A 20107-nucleotide genomic window follows, 5' to 3' on the forward strand; every position below is an offset into this window, starting at 1 on the left:
CAGGCTGGTTGTCATATGAAGTGTACAGGTTCAGGGCCTGGAGCCAGGCTGGTTGTCATATGAAGTGTACAGGTTCAGGGCCTGGAGCCAGGCTGGTTGTCATATGAAGTGTACAGGTTCAGGGCCTGGAGCCAGGCTGGTTGTCATATGAAGTGTACAGGTTCAGGGCCTGGAGCCAGGCTGGTTGTCATATGAAGTGTACAGGTTCAGGGCCTGGAGCCAGGCTGGTTGTCATATGAAGTGTACAGGTTCAGGGCCTGGAGCCAGGCTGGTTGTCATATGAAGTGTACAGGTTCAGGGCCTGGAGCCAGGCTGGTTGTCATATGAAGTGTACAGGGCCTGGAGCCAGGCTGGTTGTCATATGAAGTGTACAGGGCCTGGAGCCAGGCTGGTTGTCATATGAAGTGTACAGGTTCAGGGCCTGGAGCCAGGCTGGTTGTCATATGAAGTGTACAGGTTCAGGGCCTGGAGCCAGGCTGGTTGTCATATGAAGTGTACAGGGCCTGGAGCCAGGCTGGTTGTCATATGAAGTGTACAGGGCCTGGAGCCAGGCTGGTTGTCATATGAAGTGTACAGGTTCAGGGCCTGGAGCCAGGCTGGTTGTCATATGAAGTGTACAGGTTCAGGGCCTGGAGCCAGGCTGGTTGTCATATGAAGTGTACAGGGCCTGGAGCCAGGCTGGTTGTCATATGAAGTGTACAGGTTCAGGGCCTGGAGCCAGGCTGGTTGTCATATGAAGTGTACAGGGCCTGGAGCCAGGCTGGTTGTCATATGAAGTGTACAGGGCCTGGAGCCAGGCTGGTTGTCATATGAAGTGTACAGGGCCTGGAGCCAGGCTGGTTGTCATATGAAGTGTACAGGTTCAGGGCCTGGAGCCAGGCTGGTTGTCATATGAAGTGTACAGGGCCTGGAGCCAGGCTGGTTGTCATATGAAGTGTACAGGGCCTGGAGCCAGGCTGGTTGTCATATGAAGTGTACAGGGCCTGGAGCCAGGCTGGTTGTCATATGAAGTGTACAGGTTCAGGGCCTGGAGCCAGGCTGGTTGTCATATGAAGTGTACAGGTTCAGGGCCTGGAGCCAGGCTGGTTGTCATATGAAGTGTACAGGTTCAGGGCCTGGAGCCAGGCTGGTTGTCATATGAAGTGTACAGGGCCTGGAGCCAGGCTGGTTGTCATATGAAGTGTACAGGGCCTGGAGCCAGGCTGGTTGTCATATGAAGTGTACAGGGCCTGGAGCCAGGCTGGTTGTCATATGAAGTGTACAGGTTCAGGGCCTGGAGCCAGGCTGGTTGTCATATGAAGTGTACAGGTTCAGGGCCTGGAGCCAGGCTGGTTGTCATATGAAGTGTACAGGTTCAGGACCTGGAGCCAGGCTGGTTGTCATATGAAGTGTACAGGTTCAGGACCTGGAGCCAGGCTGGTTGTCATATGAAGGTGCCTCTAGACTCTAGAGGCTGTTGTGGACTGTGGGGGGTTTGGAGAGTTGTAGGATGGGACGAATAAGAATGATGGCTTGTGAATGTTATACGTTGGTTAATAAAGTTTGGATGTAATCCTGACATGGTTGTCTCTAACAGTATCAGAATAACAGAGTAACTATACATGAAGTTCCGTAGACGTACTTTAATTACAGCTGTGATTATAATTAGTGAAACACCTTGGAGAACAGACATGCACACAAAGGTCAAATGTTAATCGTTAGTGATGCAGACAGAGTGGCTATGATCACCCTTTGCATTTTATTTTAACCGAGTTATAACTGAACTTATAAGTTATAACTTTTATAACGCAGACGTTTTTGATCTTGAGACTCACCCCATCCCAAGACATAGTACCAGAACAGCTGTTGTTCGCCTACAAAGACGGCCACGATAATGAGAGTATGGAGATAAATGCCTTCGCACAGCATCCAGAAGTAGTTGGAAGCAACTGTATACTGGTTGATCACATAGAGGACCTTACAACTGATCTGGGGACAGAGAGCAGACACACAGATTGCATTTAGATGAGTGATAGGAAGTTCCAAAAGGGGTTTAAGGCAACAGGGGGGTTCCAGGGGTCTCCGGGGGAAGGGGGGGGGGGGGGGGGGGGGTTATGAAACTCTTCTATCAAAAGACAGGTTTGCAGCAAAGCAATCTGGGAACCCATTGGCAAAACAAAGGAAAAACAGTCTGTCTGGAGAGACTAGCAGCAAAGCACTTTAAAGGTCCAGTAAAGGACAATGGCAGATAGGCTACAAGACAGAACAACACACCAGGGATCTGTCTCACAGAGCAGGGTTGTGAGAAAAGGTTTATGTAACCCTGGCTTTTCGGTCTCACAAAGGTGGTAACGTAACGTAAAGTGGCAAGCCTAGCATGCTCCAGCTAGGGCAGGTTATGTTCAGGACTGTGGACATGAAGCAGCTCACACCACAGGACTGTGGTCTGTGGACATGAAGCAGCTCACACCACAGGACTGTGGTCTGTGGACATGAAGCAGCTCACACCACAGGACTGTGGACATGAAGCAGCTCACACCACAGGACTGTGGACATGAAGCAGCTCACACCACAGGACTGTGGACATGAAGCAGCTCACACCACAGGACTGTGGACATGAAGCAGCTCACACCACAGGACTGTGGACATGAAGCAGCTCACACCACAGGACTGTGGACATGAAGCAGCTCACACCACAGGACTGTGGACATGAAGCAGCTCACACCACAGGACTGTGGACATGAAGCAGCTCACACCACAGGACTGTGGACATGAAGCAGCTCACACCACAGGACTGTGGACATGAAGCAGCTCACACCACAGGACTGTGGACATGAAGCAGCTCACACCACAGGACTGTGGACATGAAGCAGCTCACACCACAGGACTGTGGACATGAAGCAGCTCACACCACAGGACTGTGGACATGAAGCAGCTCACACCACAACACATCCCAATGCGTTGTGAGCTTGTTGTTGTTGTTGTTGTTGTTGTGAGCACCGTTTGGGGGGCCATGACTTTTTTTTATGATGCCTCTGCTTGTCACCTATCATGATTAGGTGGCCCAAAATAGGGACGCCAGGTTAAAAGCGGTTATAAATTGGGACACATCGGCTGCATAACTGCTGATACCGATGTTGTTAAAAATGTCAAATGATGGCTGATATATCGGTCGGGCTCTAGTCATGATCACCTTTGTTAGGTGTTTTGCAGCTGAATGTTAGTCGGTTAAGACTCACAGGATTGCTGACCAACAGTTGCTGGTTAGTGGCCACAGCAGAGAGCCATATGACAGTAAAGACTGAACTTAAGATGAAGGAGAGGAACATGTTCTTATGGATGGAGATCCTCTGGCAGCTAAGACTCCTGAGAAGAGAGAGAGCGAGAGAGAATTGGGGGGGGGGGATAGGGAAGGAGAGAGAAGTGAGACCAACACACAGAGACACTTATCGATGTATGTATGTATGTATGTGTCTGTCTGTCTGTCTGTCTGTCTGTCTGTCTGTCTGTCTGTCTGTCTGTCTGTCTGTCTGTCTGTCCTGTATACCAATGGCCAAGTCATCACTCTGTCGTAGCTGATCTACAGGCTCAAAAACGTGTGTCACATGGCGAATGTGCAGAGGTTCATGTTATGTCTTCCAGATCCCTCCCTAACCAAACCAGCAGGGGTCACTATAGTGCAGTGACAAGGACACAATTAAACCCCTTCCCTGCCAGCATTGTCAACGCTGAGGAAGGCCATACAATCATGGCCAAATCAAGGCAATAAAATCATGTAAAAGGACATACAATGAGTGCTGGCATTTTCTTCACCTCAACTTATATCTTCGAGCCTTGCACCTAGAAAGATTTTGTTTGAACCTGGAGTGCTGCGGGTTGTCTGCTACGGCAGTACTTTTCTCTATGTTATGGGTATTACCTTATGGTAGTGTATGGGTATTGAAAGAAACATTACATACTTGGTGATATGTTGGTTAAAAGGATTGTTGAATAGGCCTATTTAACACCTAAAATTGTGTTGTTTTGTTTTGGTGAAATTCATTCTCATCTGTGTCATTTTAGATTCTTGCGTTGGCTATTAAAAAATAACAGATATATAAGCTCACAGCGGGTCACTTTGTGCCGTGCTGCGAGCTTGTACATCTACTATTTTTTTTTTTTTTTTTTACATCTTTTTAAAATCTACTACTACTGCACTACGGCATTTATAGAATCGGCCTCAGGTCTTACTGGGTTAAGAAGGAATGTAATGGCTGAACAAAAGCCTCCTCCTACTCACCTGAAGTAGGAGAAGATGACCAGAGAGATGACGAGGGACACGATGGACAGACCTTGTCCCACCATGGCTAGGTAGTACAGACTGAAGGCAAACTGCAGAGACACACAGAGACCATACGGACAGCTGACTAGTCTCGCGTAGCCAGACAACTATTCCACAACCTCCGGATGCTATAGTCTGGCCATGCGAGACTAACAGCTGACCAACAGACTCATCATCAGCGTGAAATACACCAAAGAAGAATTTGTGGTCAAAAGAGCACAAAAACGTCACGTCAATCCAGTACGTATGTAAAAGTGTTGCAGAAGAAGTGTGTTGCGGGGAAAACAAAAAGACGCATCTAACTGAGATGCACATACAGTATAACTGGGTGTCATCAGATGTTTAATGTATCATTATGTGAGCATGGAGCATCCTACCAATACAGTGATTGTGATTCAGGTTTACCTTACGTTTTTCTTTGGTGTAGGCCTCACACTGGGTGTAGTTGGACCACACTCTGTTGCTCTCTGGGTGGTGGAACCACTGACCGTCAGGATTGCACACTTTTGTCACCTTTTCTGTGGAGAAGATGGGGACACTTTTCAACTTCCAATTAACCACTTAAAACTGTGCTTAGTTGCGCGCACGGTGTGCATGCGTGCTTGCGTGTGTGCGAGTGTGTGCGTGCTTGCATGTGTGTGAGTGTGTGCGTGCTTGCGTGTGTGTGCTTGCGTGCGTGCGTAATGACTTCACCTTCGGGGTCAAAATCTTGAAAGTATCCAGGACACATTTGCATGACAGTTCCTGGAGCAGCGTCCCCCCAGCACAGCCAACCATCCCATGTGCGGTTGCAGAAGGTTCCTGCAGGGGGCAGCATTACACCCAGTATTCAGGGCATCACGTTATTATACACTTATAAGACAATACTGGAGAGAGAGAGAGAGAGATGGAGAGAAACAGACCTGCAGAACAGAGGGTATGGGGCTGACTCTCTCAAATGCTCCAATAACAGACATTTTAACAGTGGGCAACACCGTGGAGCAGCCAGCAGTGACTCTGGGCGATAAAAACCTCCTAGTGGGCGATAAAAACCTCCTAGTGGGTGTTCCTGCTGTCATTACCGTATGTAAACCTCCTAGTGGGCGTTACTGCTGTCATTACCGTATGTAATGTAAATGGTAAAAATATCACTGTTCCGCGTGGAGGGTAAACAAAGCAAGCAAGTTTAAGCAAGACATCGCTGGACGATGTCGTCCAAAAGAGAACATTATGTTCATGTTTTTGAATGACGTTCCTCTGCCCTGCACTTTTCGACTATCACCTCTTCGCCTGGCTGCTATCACCAGAAGTTGCCGGGTCCCATAGACAAATTACGCCAGGCTGTCGCCCACTGTTAAAATGTACCGCCAGAACGTGGCAATGACTGACCGTTTCATATGGACCATTTTACTCTTGATAATGTACAGGCAGCAACAGGCTGAAAGCTCTACAGCTGTCAGACTAGTTTAAAACACAGGCCTACCTAACCTGCACTTAACTACTGATTGAGAAGTGACATTCATAGGCTTTCCTTGGGTCAAGAGAGGAAAGAAACTAGACAAAGTTACTGAGATTAAATGTAGAAAAGTGAATGTGTAGCCTTGGTGGAGTATGGGTTTATAAACGTTCCAGAATTCACACTTTGATTTTGTTGTTAGAAATACTATGCTGTTGCTGCGGTTTTTACGTAATACTGCATCAGCTGCTTTTTCCTATTACATGATTCTCAAGGTTTTTTACTGTAATGTGTAATTTTACCTATTAATAGTACTTTGTATTATGGCCTATAGTGGATTATGGACAGGATGTGATTGTAGTCACTTTGTTTCAGTATTAGATTATTTTTAATTATGGGTAAGATTTAAGAAATGCATTACAATACAATCAAATCACTTTGTGAAGACAGCTCAGCTGACTCACAAAGTAATAACCAAAAGGTAATTAAGTAGGCCTAATTATTACTACACTTAAGTTATTATTAGTCTGCAAAAGAGCTACTTTTGTCATGTTACTTGTGTAAGCATACTTCTACATGAACTTTATCATCCTTCTGAGCATGCCATAAAAGGCGAATATTCTGTGAACATAGCATAGCAATAGCTGTCATTTTCAGCAAAGAGATTTAGTGTAGAGCGGGGAAAGGAATAGAACCAAGTATTGATCCCTGGGGAACCCCAGTCAACTGAAGTATATGGGGTTTAAAGGACCACATCACCACTTTTCAACCTATCTTCATATAATTGTTTTTCTTAAACCAAAGTTCAGTTCAGTTCAGTTTTATTTTCGGAATGGTGGACATAGAGTTCATACATAACAAACATCATTTTCATTTTTCCCCCCCCTTCTACCGTTGCTTGTATCCTGTCCAAATATCCGAAAAAAAAGGCTAGGGAGAAGCCATAGGCTTGTCGGGCCCTACCTCTGGAGGGCCCTACCCCTGGAGGGCCCTACCTCTGGAGGGCCCTAACCCTGGAGGGCCCTAACCCTGGAGGGCCCTACCCCTGGAGTCCATTTGCATATTTAGGTGCACATGTGTTGTAGACATCTGTCCACCTGCACACACAGTGCATACATTCATGTAGTCCTTATATATATATATACATATACATTCACACACACATATTCATATATATAAACATATGCACATAAAAGTTAAGGGAGGAATGAGGAATGTTTTTCTTAAAAGCCCTCTGTCATGGTGAATCATAAGAATGATCCATTGAAGATCTGGTGTAGTTTTCAGCTGTCCAGCTTGAATTCAATTCAAACAAAGAACGTCAACAATACACGGAAACCTGGCAGTGGCACGTTGTGCTGCGGCATGTTGGGAAATAGAGCGCAAAATAACATTTCAAAGGCAGTTATTTACTGAGCAGCAGAAACAAGACAAAGAACATGCTTCCCTTCTTTCAGAGCACAGAAAAGCTCACTTCCTCTGTGTGTGCGTGCGTGTGCGTGTGCGTGCGTGCGTGCGTGCGTGCGTGCCTGCCTGCGTGCGTGCGTGCGTGCCTGCGTGCGTGCGTGCGTGTGTGTGTGTCTCTCTCTCTCTGCTGCAATTTTTCTCTGCCTCTGTCTTCATCTCTCGGAATGAATGAATATGATCCATTGTACATACTGTATGTAGGCCTACCTGAAGGTTCTATTTATATAGATAACAGGCCGATGTGAAACATTTGGAGCTGATATTCTGCCCTGGCGTCCATGCCTTCAGCCTTGATATTCTGCCCTGGCGTCCATGCCTTCAGCCTTGATATTCTGCCCTGGCGTCCATGCCTTCAGCCTTGATATTCTGCCCTGGCGTCCATGCCTTCAGCCTTGATATTCTGCCCTGGCGTCCATGCCTTCAGCCTTGATATTCTGCCCTCATGGCATCCATGCCTTCAGCCTTGATATTCTGCCCTGGCGTCCATGCCTTCAGCCTTGATATTCTGCCCTGGCGTCCATGCCTTCAGCCTTGATATTCTGCCCTGGCGTCCATGCCTTCAGCCTTGATATTCTGCCCTGGCGTCCATGCCTTCAGCCTTGATATTCTGCCCTGGCGTCCATGCCTTCAGCCTTGATATTCTGCCCTGGCGTCCATGCCTTCAGCCTTGATATTCTGCCCTGGCGTCCATGCCTTCAGCCTTGATATTCTGCCCTGGCGTCCATGCCTCCAGCCTTGTGGAGACAGAAATAGCCAGCCTAACCCCAGCATCATTATTTTGGGGACCCTCTGATCCCAACCCCCATTTTGGGAACCTTTGCTCTAGTGAACGTGACCTACTGTACATCATTCATGGATTGGACGAGAGGAAAAACAACATCCGGTCCGGATTTGTATTCCCTGATGACAGAGGAGACGGAAATAGCCTGGGTGGAATTATACTCTGCAGTACGAGGGTGTTGCTTGTCAGAAAGAACAAATCTACAAGCTAGCAACACATTGCAGATCTTGTAGATCTGTTCTTCGGCAAGCGTTGGGGGTATAAATGAGTTTCAAGTCCCAGGAGAGTGCTGAGTTTCCAGTCTGGGACGGAGAGCTGGGCCATTCAAATGTTATCACCATTTTTATGGGTCAAACATTAATAAGCCATTGTGTCATTCCTCCACACTTCCTTAATGGCACAATTAAACAATGTATTTCCATGTACTTAATGTCTTTTATGTACTGAAATCAGATGAGGAATATCAGTTTAAGTAGTCACTTCTTTGACACCCTCTGGCGTTATTTTTATTTTTTTGAGGGGCGCTAGCCCCTATATATTCAGCTATTAGTGTAGATTTCCGTCTTACACAAACAATAAATTCCCATTGACAATGAATGGAGAATTTTGCGTCATAGTGTCTGAGCAAATAGGCTCAGTGTAAATGTTTGTCTTACACAAACATTAAATTCCCGATGACAATGAAAGGAGAATTTTACGTCATAGTGTCTGAGCAAATAGGCTCAGTGTCTATTTTACATCATGATGATGTACGATGATAAGAGCGCCCATCACTTCACACGGGTGATTTCAGTTTGTAATATTTACTAGGGAGAGATGGATCTTTGCTAAATTCATATGTCACCATAGTAACTGAGCTAAATATTGGTTTAATATTATTTGACTTTCATACTAGGCTAAATACCAAAACTATGAATGAAATCATTTGTTTTTATTTCCTTTATTAATGAGACAGTCTTCACTGTTAGATTTCACGTTGATTTGAGCAAGATTGTTTATTAAACTATTAGTGCTGGTTATTAAGAAACCACTACATTGTTAGTTTTATGTTTCTAGACCAAGAGTTCCCAAACTTTTCACGGTGAAAATAATGATATTTGAACTGGGGACCCGCCAGTAACCCGCCACCCTGACAAGTACTTGGAATAGTAGGCATTTCATTTAGTTTGACTGTGAAAATAGCCAAACTACAAACTCACAACGCATCATCACACTGCTGTTGTGAGCTTAGATCATCTTTCTTACATAATATTTGACAATTTGGCCAATTTGGAATTAAGGTCTTAAATACCTGCGTACACTTATAACTGTTCTAGACCAGTGGTTCCCAAACATTTTAGCTCATAACCCAAAAGAGAAATTAGACATTTGTCCGGGACCCAAACTAGTGAAAATAGCCAATCGACAAGCTCACAAAGCATCGCACGTGTGTATTTGTTTTCTAATTTATGGAATTTCTTAGATGCTTATTTTATTTATTCAAGAAATTACTTCATTTAATAAGGTATTAACTCGTGAAACATTAGGTTTTTGGGGATTTTTTTTTAATGACAAAAACAAAACAAAATGTAGGAAACAAGAAATAAAGGGACCCATAACAATGTGTCCGCGACCCACAAATGGGTCCCGACCCAGTGTTTGGGAACCAGTGTTCTAGAGACCACACAGAGCACACACAGACCCAGTGTTTGGGAACCAATGTTCTAGAGACCACACAGAGCACACACAGACCCAGTGTTTGGGAACCAGTGTTCTAGAGACCACACAGAGCACACACAGACCCAGTGTTTGGGAACCAGTGTTCTAGAGACCACACAGAGCACACACAGACCCAGTGTTTGGGAACCAGTGTTCTAGAGACCACACAGAGCACACACAGACCCAGTGTTTGGGAACCAGTGTTCTAGAGACCACACAGAGCACACACAGACCCAGTGTTTGGGAACCAGTGTTCTAGAGACCACACAGAGCACACACAGACCCAGTGTTTGGGAACCAGTGTTCTAGAGACCACACAGAGCACACACAGACCCAGTGTTTGGGAACCAGTGTTCTAGAGACCACACAGAGCACACACAGACCCAGTGTTTGGGAACCAGTGTTCTAGAGACCACACAGAGCACACACAGACCCAGTGTTTGGGAACCAGTGTTCTAGAGACCACACAGAGCACACACAGACCCAGTGTTTGGGAACCAGTGTTCTAGAGACCACACAGAGCACACACAGACCCAGTGTTTGGGAACCAGTGTTCTAGAGACCACACAGAGCACACACAGACCCAGTGTTTGGGAACCAGTGTTCTAGAGACCACACAGAGCACACACAGACCCAGTGTTTGGGAACCAGTGTTCTAGAGACCACACAGAGCACACACAGACCCAGTGTTTGGGAACCAGTGTTCTAGAGACCACACAGAGCACACACAGACCCAGTGTTTGGGAACCAGTGTTCTAGAGACCACACAGAGCACACACAGACCCAGTGTTTGGGAACCAGTGTTCTAGAGACCACACAGAGCACACACAGACCCAGTGTTTGGGAACCAGTGTTCTAGAGACCACACAGAGCACACACAGACCCAGTGTTTGGGAACCAGTGTTCTAGAGACCACACAGAGCACACACAGACCCAGTGTTTGGGAACCAGTGTTCTAGAGACCACACAGAGCACACACAGACCCAGTGTTTGGGAACCAGTGTTCTAGAGACCACACAGAGCACACACAGACCCAGTGTTTGGGAACCAGTGTTCTAGAGACCACACAGAGCACACACAGACCCAGTGTTTGGGAACCAGTGTTCTAGAGACCACACAGAGCACACACAGACCCAGTGTTTGGGAACCAGTGTTCTAGAGACCACACAGAGCACACACAGACCCAGTGTTTGGGAACCAGTGTTCTAGAGACCACACAGAGCACACACAGACCCAGTGTTTGGGAACCAGTGTTCTAGAGACCACACAGAGCACACACAGACCCAGTGAGATTATTGTTGTTCTAAAACTAAACTGAATTCAAATAAAACGGGGATCATGACCTCTACAATCGTGGCAACGGCCCTGAATGCAACGCAACGTCAGCAACACCTCCTGTCTCGTCACCTTATATTTCTCATACGTTGCAACTAAGCTACCTAGACTCTTCTCCTCCTAGCCTCCAAGCTGTGGAATGACCTCTGTGCTAAATGTTTAAATTGTAAATGTTGTTAACGTACGTGTAGTTAGGTAAAGTTAGCTTAAGTTGTGGCAAATCTGCAAAAAAAATGCTTACCACTAGCTTTCTTCACAGATGTGTTCATAAAGGTGTCTACTATCACAGAAAAATGTGTTCCAACCCAACTCCCTTGGGAAACTTTGTGGCAGCTGCTGAAAGTTGGGGTACCATTATCAACCAATATAAGACAAAGAAAATGCATTATACATTATACTTTGTGACATGTCAAACTAGGGGGTTTTCAAGATTATGAATCCATTGCAAGCATTAGTTTTGCACAAAAAACACTGCCTAAAAATGCCCATAGCAGTCATCACAAATGTGATGAGGTCAGCACATTTGGCAGCAAGGGCACATTTGGGCAAGTTCCTATGGCCTAATTTAGCCCAAGGAGTATTTTCGTGCAAAACTCATGCTTGGAATGGATTCAGCATCATGAAAACCCCCTAGTTTGACATGTCACATGCTACTTAAAGTATAATGAAATTTGGAATTCTTTGCCTTATATAGCAGCTGTCACAAAGTTTCCCAAGGGAGTTGGGTTGGAACATATTTTTCTGTGATAGTAGACACCTTTATGAACACATCTGTGAAGAAAGCTAGTGGTAAGCATTTCTTTTTGCAGATTTGCCACACCAGCTAACTTTACCTAACTAGTGGTACGTAGTTAGCCTGGCTAATAAGCCAGACCGAATCAGCCGTTGGCAAAAAAAAAATTGCCTGCCGGCGGATTACGGTCTGGAGAGGCTCAATTGTACGCCCATTTCCTACACCAGAAAACTGGTGTGGCCAATCGGGACACGGTATGCAATATGGGCGGGCTTTGGTACAGTGACGTTCAATGCTTGAGACCTTTGACTGACAGTAGCTCTGACCAATTGCGTCAAAGAGAAAATGTTTGAACCCGCCCCCCCGGGAAACAAGATCCATACACAGCATCTCCAGACTCAAATACCACACGATGATTTGAGTCTGGCTTATTAGCCAGGCTAGTACGTAGTGGCCTGGAACATCTAAGTGGTCGCATCCACAGAAAGGCTAGTACGTAGTGGCCTGGAACATCTAAGTGGTCGCATCCACAGAAAGGCTAGTACGTAGTGGCCTGGAACATCTAAGTGGTCGCATCCACAGAAAGGCTAGTACGTAGTGGCCTGGAACATCTAAGTGGTCGCATCCACAGAAAGGCTAGTACGTAGTGGCCTGGAACATCTAAGTGGTCGCATCCACAGAAAGGCTAGTACGTAGTGGCCTGGAACATCTAAGTGGTCGCATCCACAGAAAGGCTAGTACGTAGTGGCCTGGAACATCTAAGTGGTCGCATCCACAGAAAGGCTAGTACGTAGTGGCCTGGAACATCTAAGTGGTCGCATCCACAGAAAGGCTAGTACGTAGTGGCCTGGAACATCTAAGTGGTCGCATCCACAGAAAGGCTAGTACGTAGTGGCCTGGAACATCTAAGTGGTCGCATCCACAGAAAGGCTAGTACGTAGTGGCCTGGAACATCTAAGTGGTCGCATCCACAGAAAGGCTAGTACGTAGTGGCCTGGAACATCTAAGTGGTCGCATCCACAGAAAGGCTAGTACGTAGTGGCCTGGAACATCTAAGTGGTCGCATCCACAGAAAGGCTAGTACGTAGTGGCCTGGAACATCTAAGTGGTCGCATCCACAGAAAGGCTAGTACGTAGTGGCCTGGAACATCTAAGTGGTCGCATCCACAGAAAGGCTAGTACGTAGTGGCCTGGAACATCTAAGTGGTCGCATCCACAGAAAGGCTAGTACGTAGTGGCCTGGAACATCTAAGTGGTCGCATCCACAGAAAGGCTAGTACGTAGTGGCCTGGAACATCTAAGTGGTCGCATCCACAGAAAGGCTAGTACGTAGTGGCCTGGAACATCTAAGTGGTCGCATCCACAGAAAGGCTAGTACGTAGTGGCCTGGAACATCTAAGTGGTCGCATCCACAGAAAGGCTAGTACGTAGTGGCCTGGAACATCTAAGTGGTCGCATCCACAGAAAGGCTAGTACGTAGTGGCCTGGAACATCTAAGTGGTCGCATCCACAGAAAGGCTAGTACGTAGTGGCCTGGAACATCTAAGTGGTCGCATCCACAGAAAGGCTAGTACGTAGTGGCCTGGAACATCTAAGTGGTCGCATCCACAGAAAGGCTAGTACGTAGTGGCCTGGAACATCTAAGTGGTCGCATCCACAGAAAGGCTAGTACGTAGTGGCCTGGAACATCTAAGTGGTCGCATCCACAGAAAGGCTAGTACGTAGTGGCCTGGAACATCTAAGTGGTCGCATCCACAGAAAGGCTAGTACGTAGTGGCCTGGAACATCTAAGTGGTCGCATCCACAGAAAGGCTAGTACGTAGTGGCCTGGAACATCTAAGTGGTCGCATCCACAGAAAGGCTAGTACGTAGTGGCCTGGAACATCTAAGTGGTCGCATCCACAGAAAGGCTAGTACGTAGTGGCCTGGAACATCTAAGTGGTCGCATCCACAGAAAGGCTAGTACGTAGTGGCCTGGAACATCTAAGTGGTCGCATCCACAGAAAGGCTAGTACGTAGTGGCCTGGAACATCTAAGTGGTCGCATCCACAGAAAGGCTAGTACGTAGTGGCCTGGAACATCTAAGTGGTCGCATCCACAGAAAGGCTAGTACGTAGTGGCCTGGAACATCTAAGTGGTCGCATCCACAGAAAGGCTAGTACGTAGTGGCCTGGAACATCTAAGTGGTCGCATCCACAGAAAGGCTAGTACGTAGTGGCCTGGAACATCTAAGTGGTCGCATCCACAGAAAGGCTAGTACGTAGTGGCCTGGAACATCTAAGTGGTCGCATCCACAGAAAGGCTAGTACGTAGTGGCCTGGAACATCTAAGTGGTCGCATCCACAGAAAGGCTAGTACGTAGTGGCCTGGAACATCTAAGTGGTCGCATCCACAGAAAGGCTAGTACGTAGTGGCCTGGAACATCTAAGTGGTCGCATCCACAGAAAGGCTAGTACGTAGTGGCCTGGAACATCTAAGTGGTCGCATCCACAGAAAGGCTAGTACGTAGTGGCCTGGAACATCTAAGTGGTCGCATCCACAGAAAGGCTAGTACGTAGTGGCCTGGAACATCTAAGTGGTCGCATCCACAGAAAGGCTAGTACGTAGTGGCCTGGAACATCTAAGTGGTCGCATCCACAGAAAGGCTAGTACGTAGTGGCCTGGAACATCTAAGTGGTCGCATCCACAGAAAGGCTAGTACGTAGTGGCCTGGAACATCTAAGTGGTCGCATCCACAGAAAGGCTAGTACGTAGTGGCCTGGAACATCTAAGTGGTCGCATCCACAGAAAGGCTAGTACGTAGTGGCCTGGAACATCTAAGTGGTCGCATCCACAGAAAGGCTAGTACGTAGTGGCCTGGAACATCTAAGTGGTCGCATCCACAGAAAGGCTAGTACGTAGTGGCCTGGAACATCTAAGTGGTCGCATCCACAGAAAGGCTAGTACGTAGTGGCCTGGAACATCTAAGTGGTCGCATCCACAGAAAGGCTAGTACGTAGTGGCCTGGAACATCTAAGTGGTCGCATCCACAGAAAGGCTAGTACGTAGTGGCCTGGAACATCTAAGTGGTCGCATCCACAGAAAGGCTAGTACGTAGTGGCCTGGAACATCTAAGTGGTCGCATCCACAGAAAGGCTAGTACGTAGTGGCCTGGAACATCTAAGTGGTCGCATCCACAGAAAGGCTAGTACGTAGTGGCCTGGAACATCTAAGTGGTCGCATCCACAGAAAGGCTAGTACGTAGTGGCCTGGAACATCTAAGTGGTCGCATCCACAGAAAGGCTAGTACGTAGTGGCCTGGAACATCTAAGTGGTCGCATCCACAGAAAGGCTAGTACGTAGTGGCCTGGAACATCTAAGTGGTCGCATCCACAGAAAGGCTAGTACGTAGTGGCCTGGAACATCTAAGTGGTCGCATCCACAGAAAGGCTAGTACGTAGTGGCCTGGAACATCTAAGTGGTCGCATCCACAGAAAGGCTAGTACGTAGTGGCCTGGAACATCTAAGTGGTCGCATCCACAGAAAGGCTAGTACGTAGTGGCCTGGAACATCTAAGTGGTCGCATCCACAGAAAGGCTAGTACGTAGTGGCCTGGAACATCTAAGTGGTCGCATCCACAGAAAGGCTAGTACGTAGTGGCCTGGAACATCTAAGTGGTCGCATCCACAGAAAGGCTAGTACGTAGTGGCCTGGAACATCTAAGTGGTCGCATCCACAGAAAGGCTAGTACGTAGTGGCCTGGAACATCTAAGTGGTCGCATCCACAGAAAGGCTAGTACGTAGTGGCCTGGAACATCTAAGTGGTCGCATCCACAGAAAGGCTAGTACGTAGTGGCCTGGAACATCTAAGTGGTCGCATCCACAGAAAGGCTAGTACGTAGTGGCCTGGAACATCTAAGTGGTCGCCAGGCTAGTACGTAGTGGCCTGGAACATCTAAGTGGTCGCATCCACAGAAAGGCTAGTACGTAGTGGCCTGGAACATCTAAGTGGTCGCCAGGCTAGTACGTAGTGGCCTGGAACATCTAAGTGGTCGCCAGGCTAGTACGTAGTGGCCTGGAACATCTAAGTGGTCGCCAGGCTAGTACGTAGTGGCCTGGAACATCTAAGTGGTCGCATCCACAGAAAGCCAGGAGTGCAACTTTAATCAATCTACAATATCAGACATTACCCGACAAGTGAGCTTGTAGATCAGCGATTCGTCATACAAGAAAGAATATATAGGGCTTAAAGGAGAATTCCATGCTAGAATGCTTTCTTAAATTTCTTACCTTTCTTTGTAGTTGTTACGTCCCCACCAAAGAGGTCCAGGTGTTTTTTTGTGCAAAAACTCCTTATTGGCTATTTCCCCTACCATAAGCCCTAATTGAATTGCATTGCATTGAATGGGAATTGAATGGGGCTATGGGGTGTTGTGCTAATTCGCTTATTTCCATTGAAATAAGCAGTAAAGTGTGCCGCTTGGGATATTATTTACATTATGAAGAGAGGATATATACAAAAAAATAAGAGCGATGGAAATAAGCAAATTATCACAACACCCCATAGCCCCATTCAATTCAATGCAATTCATTTAGGGCTTATGGTAGGGGAAATAGCCAATAAGGAGGTTTTGCACAAAAAAACACCTGGACCTCTTTGGTGGGGACGTAACAACTACAAAGAAAGGTAAGAAAGCCTTTTAGTATGGAATTCTCCTTTAAGTGGTTAAATGACGTGGTTAAGTAGTAGTCAAGTCAACATAGAGCGTCGCAGTCCCAACCCCTTCCATGACGACCAGGGTATGACCATTTCCCATTCATTTTTCCCCATAGACGTTTCAGAAAGTATTTATTTAAAGAAGAAAAACAACAAAAAGTGTTGCCCTTTTTTTCTTCTTTCTAATTATTTGTTCGCTCCAAAAAAAGTGTCACCATCCGAGTTGGCTTTGTCCGAGGCTTACAGGTCTTTAAATAAATACTTTCTGAAACGTCTATAGGAAAAATGTTGAATATTAAATACTAGATCTGTATGTATTAAATCTATATGAAATATGAAATGTGTATTTGTATATAAATCTGTATTATTCAGGGCTTAAGTGATCATACTACAGAAATATCCTTGTGTGTAAATGCTTATTCTCACCTTCTTGTGAGCGTGGGGGGTCGTGGATTATCTTCAGGTAACACTCAAACTGAGCAGCTAGGATCTGTTCTCGGGAACGCCCCAGAAAACTGGACACATTGTCACTGGATTCGTCCATAATGATCCCCACATCGTCTCCCTGGGAAACCTGGGTAATGGAGTTGCACATTCTTTTGACATTATATTTTTCTTACAGGGGTAAGTATAAGTAAACACAATTCGCTGAGAGAGATAATTACTCCGGAATACTCGCATGCGCACACACACGCACACGCGCTCACACGCACACACGCACACACTCGCACACACTCGCACACACACGCACACACACACACACACACGCACACACACACACACACACACACACACACACACACACACACACACACACACACACACACACACACACACACACACACACACACACACACACACACACACACACACACACACACAGTATAGGCTACTCATCACTGACCTCAGTACCCAGCAGCAGTACAGCCAGGAGTGACGATGTGAAGGTCGTCCACATGATTCTGAAGTGAAACAAAGACCAACATGTCTGGTTAACATCGTCTACCAGTGGCACTGTAGACGCCACTGGAACAAACAGACACTATGGCTGAGATTGACAAGATAACACAACCTGATTGGCAGTTTGTGGGTGTAGGATACATTTGATTATTTTCCTGTTTAGTTTCCTATAGTAATTTGTAAGTAAGTAGGCAGCAACATATGTAATGTATCTATGTATTTATTTGTATTAATAAATGAAGCAGTCCATATTCATTAGCCTGACTGCTGGGGTAAGTACAGTGCGTATCTGTTTAGCAGCCCACTGCCAGTGGCTCTGTGGCTACCAAACAGACCACTTGCCGACCGTATACGTGTTACATCTACGTCTTTGTCCTTGCCAAAACGTCTCAGTCATGTGAACGCCGGGAAAAACACATACTGTATACATAGAGGAGAGGAGCATGAGAAGTAAAGCATATGGAGGTACTTCCTTGGCCAACTGGCTGCGTACACAAGAAACTTGGCACCGATCGGTCCAGCTGTTGCTGGATTAGTCAGTCACACAACCCACAGACACACTCACAGACAAATTCTGATAAACTGATAAACGTGCAACAGGTTTGCAGTAGTGAATACATATGTCAATAGATATTTACAATGTCAAGCCACCGCGTGTGCGAGCGACGAGCGTGCGTGTGTGTGCGCGCATGCGTGCGCACTTGTTTATGTGACAGTGTGTTTTCTCAAGAAGGACAGGAAGTTCACACTTCAGCAGAGGGTCATGGCACTACAGTCACTCCTCTGCTGGGCCACAGAAACATGCATCTATTATCACAGTGGGCCGGATTAACCCTTTGTGGTTCCCGGGGCTATGACCAGGTTTGGTGAACTAGGTCATTGCTGAACATGTTTGCTAACAGCTAACAACGCCGGTGAAGCTGCTAACAACAGCAGCTTCATCAGCGATATGCAGGGTGTTGCCGGCGCATTTCGCATTAGTCATGTACGTTACATGCAGTAGGCATGTACGTTACATGCAGTAGTCATGTACGTTACATGTAGTAGTCATGTACGTTACATGCAGTAGGCATGTACGTTCCATGCAGTAGGCATGTACGTTACATGTAGTAGTCATGTACGTTACATGCAGTAGGCATGTACGTTACATGCAGTAGTCCAGTCCGTTACATGCAGAAGTCCAGTCCGTTACATGCAGTAGTCCAGTCTGTTACATGCAGAAGTCCAGTCCGTTACATGCAGTAGTCCAGTCCGTTACATGCAGTAGTCCAGTCCGTTACATGCAGTAGTCCAGTCCGTTACATGCAGTAGTCCAGTCCGTTACATGCAGTAGTCCAGTCCGTTACATGCAGTAGTCCAGTCCGTGTTTTCTTTCCATTTGTCAGCCGAAGAAATGGTATTATAATTATGCTTGTCGCTTAACCCTTTTCTCAACTTCTTTTCTCTCCTTTGATTTTTCTTTTTTGTCTCTTGTCTTTAATTCACATCAAAGACAACATTCAACAAACAAATGATCATAAAAATTGAGGTAATTCTTGCCCCCAAAACATAAATTATTTCACTTGTACAGCGCACAATGTGTTAAAAAATTCAATATAGAAAGCTGAATCGAAAAGCCACAGTAGTGAACAGTGTGATAGCAAGGCCTTTGGCAAGAACTTTGCACCACATAACTAAGTGAAAGTTGCCCCTTTGTGTTTCAACAATATTGTTGGTTATAAGCTCTGTAGCCATCAACAGTATCCTACTCCTACTGTCCTACTCCTTGACCCATTTAGGCCTGACCTCAAAATAAAAAAAAAATCTTCTAAATCCTCCAGTTTTCTAAAATAAATATTTTCACGATTTTTCAAAAATAGCAGACCTACAAGCTCGTAGCGTGCCACTCGGTGGCGCGCTATGAGCTTGTAGATCTGCTATTTTTCAATAGCTAAATTATAACATGTTTAAAACACGAAAAGGGGTTCCCGCCCCAAAATGGGTTAAAACTGGCTCCAAGAGTGGCTTAATTCCTCTGCTACGCCTGGCAGTCAAAACAAGTTTGAATTCCAGAGAATATTTGCAGGCTGTGCTTTAAGTCTGAAAAGGACAATACTTCATAGAGTCATATGACATGAATATTTAGACATCAGAGGAAGTGTGGAAGAGCTGAAGGAAAATGCAACTAAGAGAGAACAGAAGAGCTGAAGGAAAATGCAACTAAGAGAGAACAGAAGAGCTGAAGGAAAATGCAACTAAGAGAGAACAAAAAGGCCAAACAAACCTTTTTCACCTTCCTTCTTCTTCTCACCTCCCATTCCTTTTCTCTCCGTCTTTCACTCCCTTACATTCATTCTTCATTGTGTTGTTATCTCTCAGCACTCTATGCTTGGTTGTATTTCTAGACGCTTGGTTGTGTCAGGGAAGTATAGCTTTTTATACTGCCAGTGGCTGTGTGGCTACGAAACCACTTGCCACGTGGTTGCATGGGGAACAGTCCATGGACTAATGCCTATCTCTGATTCATTGGCATACTCTGGGTCATGTGAATGCTAGGAGAAATATAATATGTACAGAGAGAATATGAACACGAGAAGCAAAGATATTGAGGCAGACATTGGACTATAGGCTACCGCAGAACACTAATTTGTCTACCGAAAACATCTCTAATCAATTTAATAATCACAACACATGCACATTTCCTATCAATTTAACCCACAATT

General features: G+C 46.0%; 1 protein-coding gene across 1 annotated transcript in view; it reads right to left on the reverse strand.

Annotated features, from left to right (window-relative positions):
• The window catches only part of LOC306935793 (calcitonin gene-related peptide type 1 receptor-like), a 34592-nt gene extending 14760 nt beyond the window's left edge, over positions 1–19832 (reverse strand). The window contains exons 1-8 of the mRNA XM_079518996.1: positions 19669–19832; positions 17350–17407; positions 16872–17019; positions 4994–5101; positions 4706–4818; positions 4259–4350; positions 3219–3345; positions 1815–1968 (exon numbers count right to left, since the gene is read on the reverse strand). Coding sequence (XP_079375122.1) covers positions 1815–1968; positions 3219–3345; positions 4259–4350; positions 4706–4818; positions 4994–5101; positions 16872–17019; positions 17350–17403 — 796 coding nt within the window. The 5' untranslated portion in view covers positions 17404–17407; positions 19669–19832. The remainder of the gene's footprint in view (positions 1–1814; positions 1969–3218; positions 3346–4258; positions 4351–4705; positions 4819–4993; positions 5102–16871; positions 17020–17349; positions 17408–19668) is intronic.
• Between the last annotated feature and the right edge of the window lie 275 nt (positions 19833–20107).

The sequence above is a fragment of the Electrona antarctica genome (genome assembly GCF_951216825.1).
Source record: "Electrona antarctica genome assembly, chromosome: 2".
NCBI classification, from domain to species: domain Eukaryota; kingdom Metazoa; phylum Chordata; class Actinopteri; order Myctophiformes; family Myctophidae; genus Electrona; species Electrona antarctica.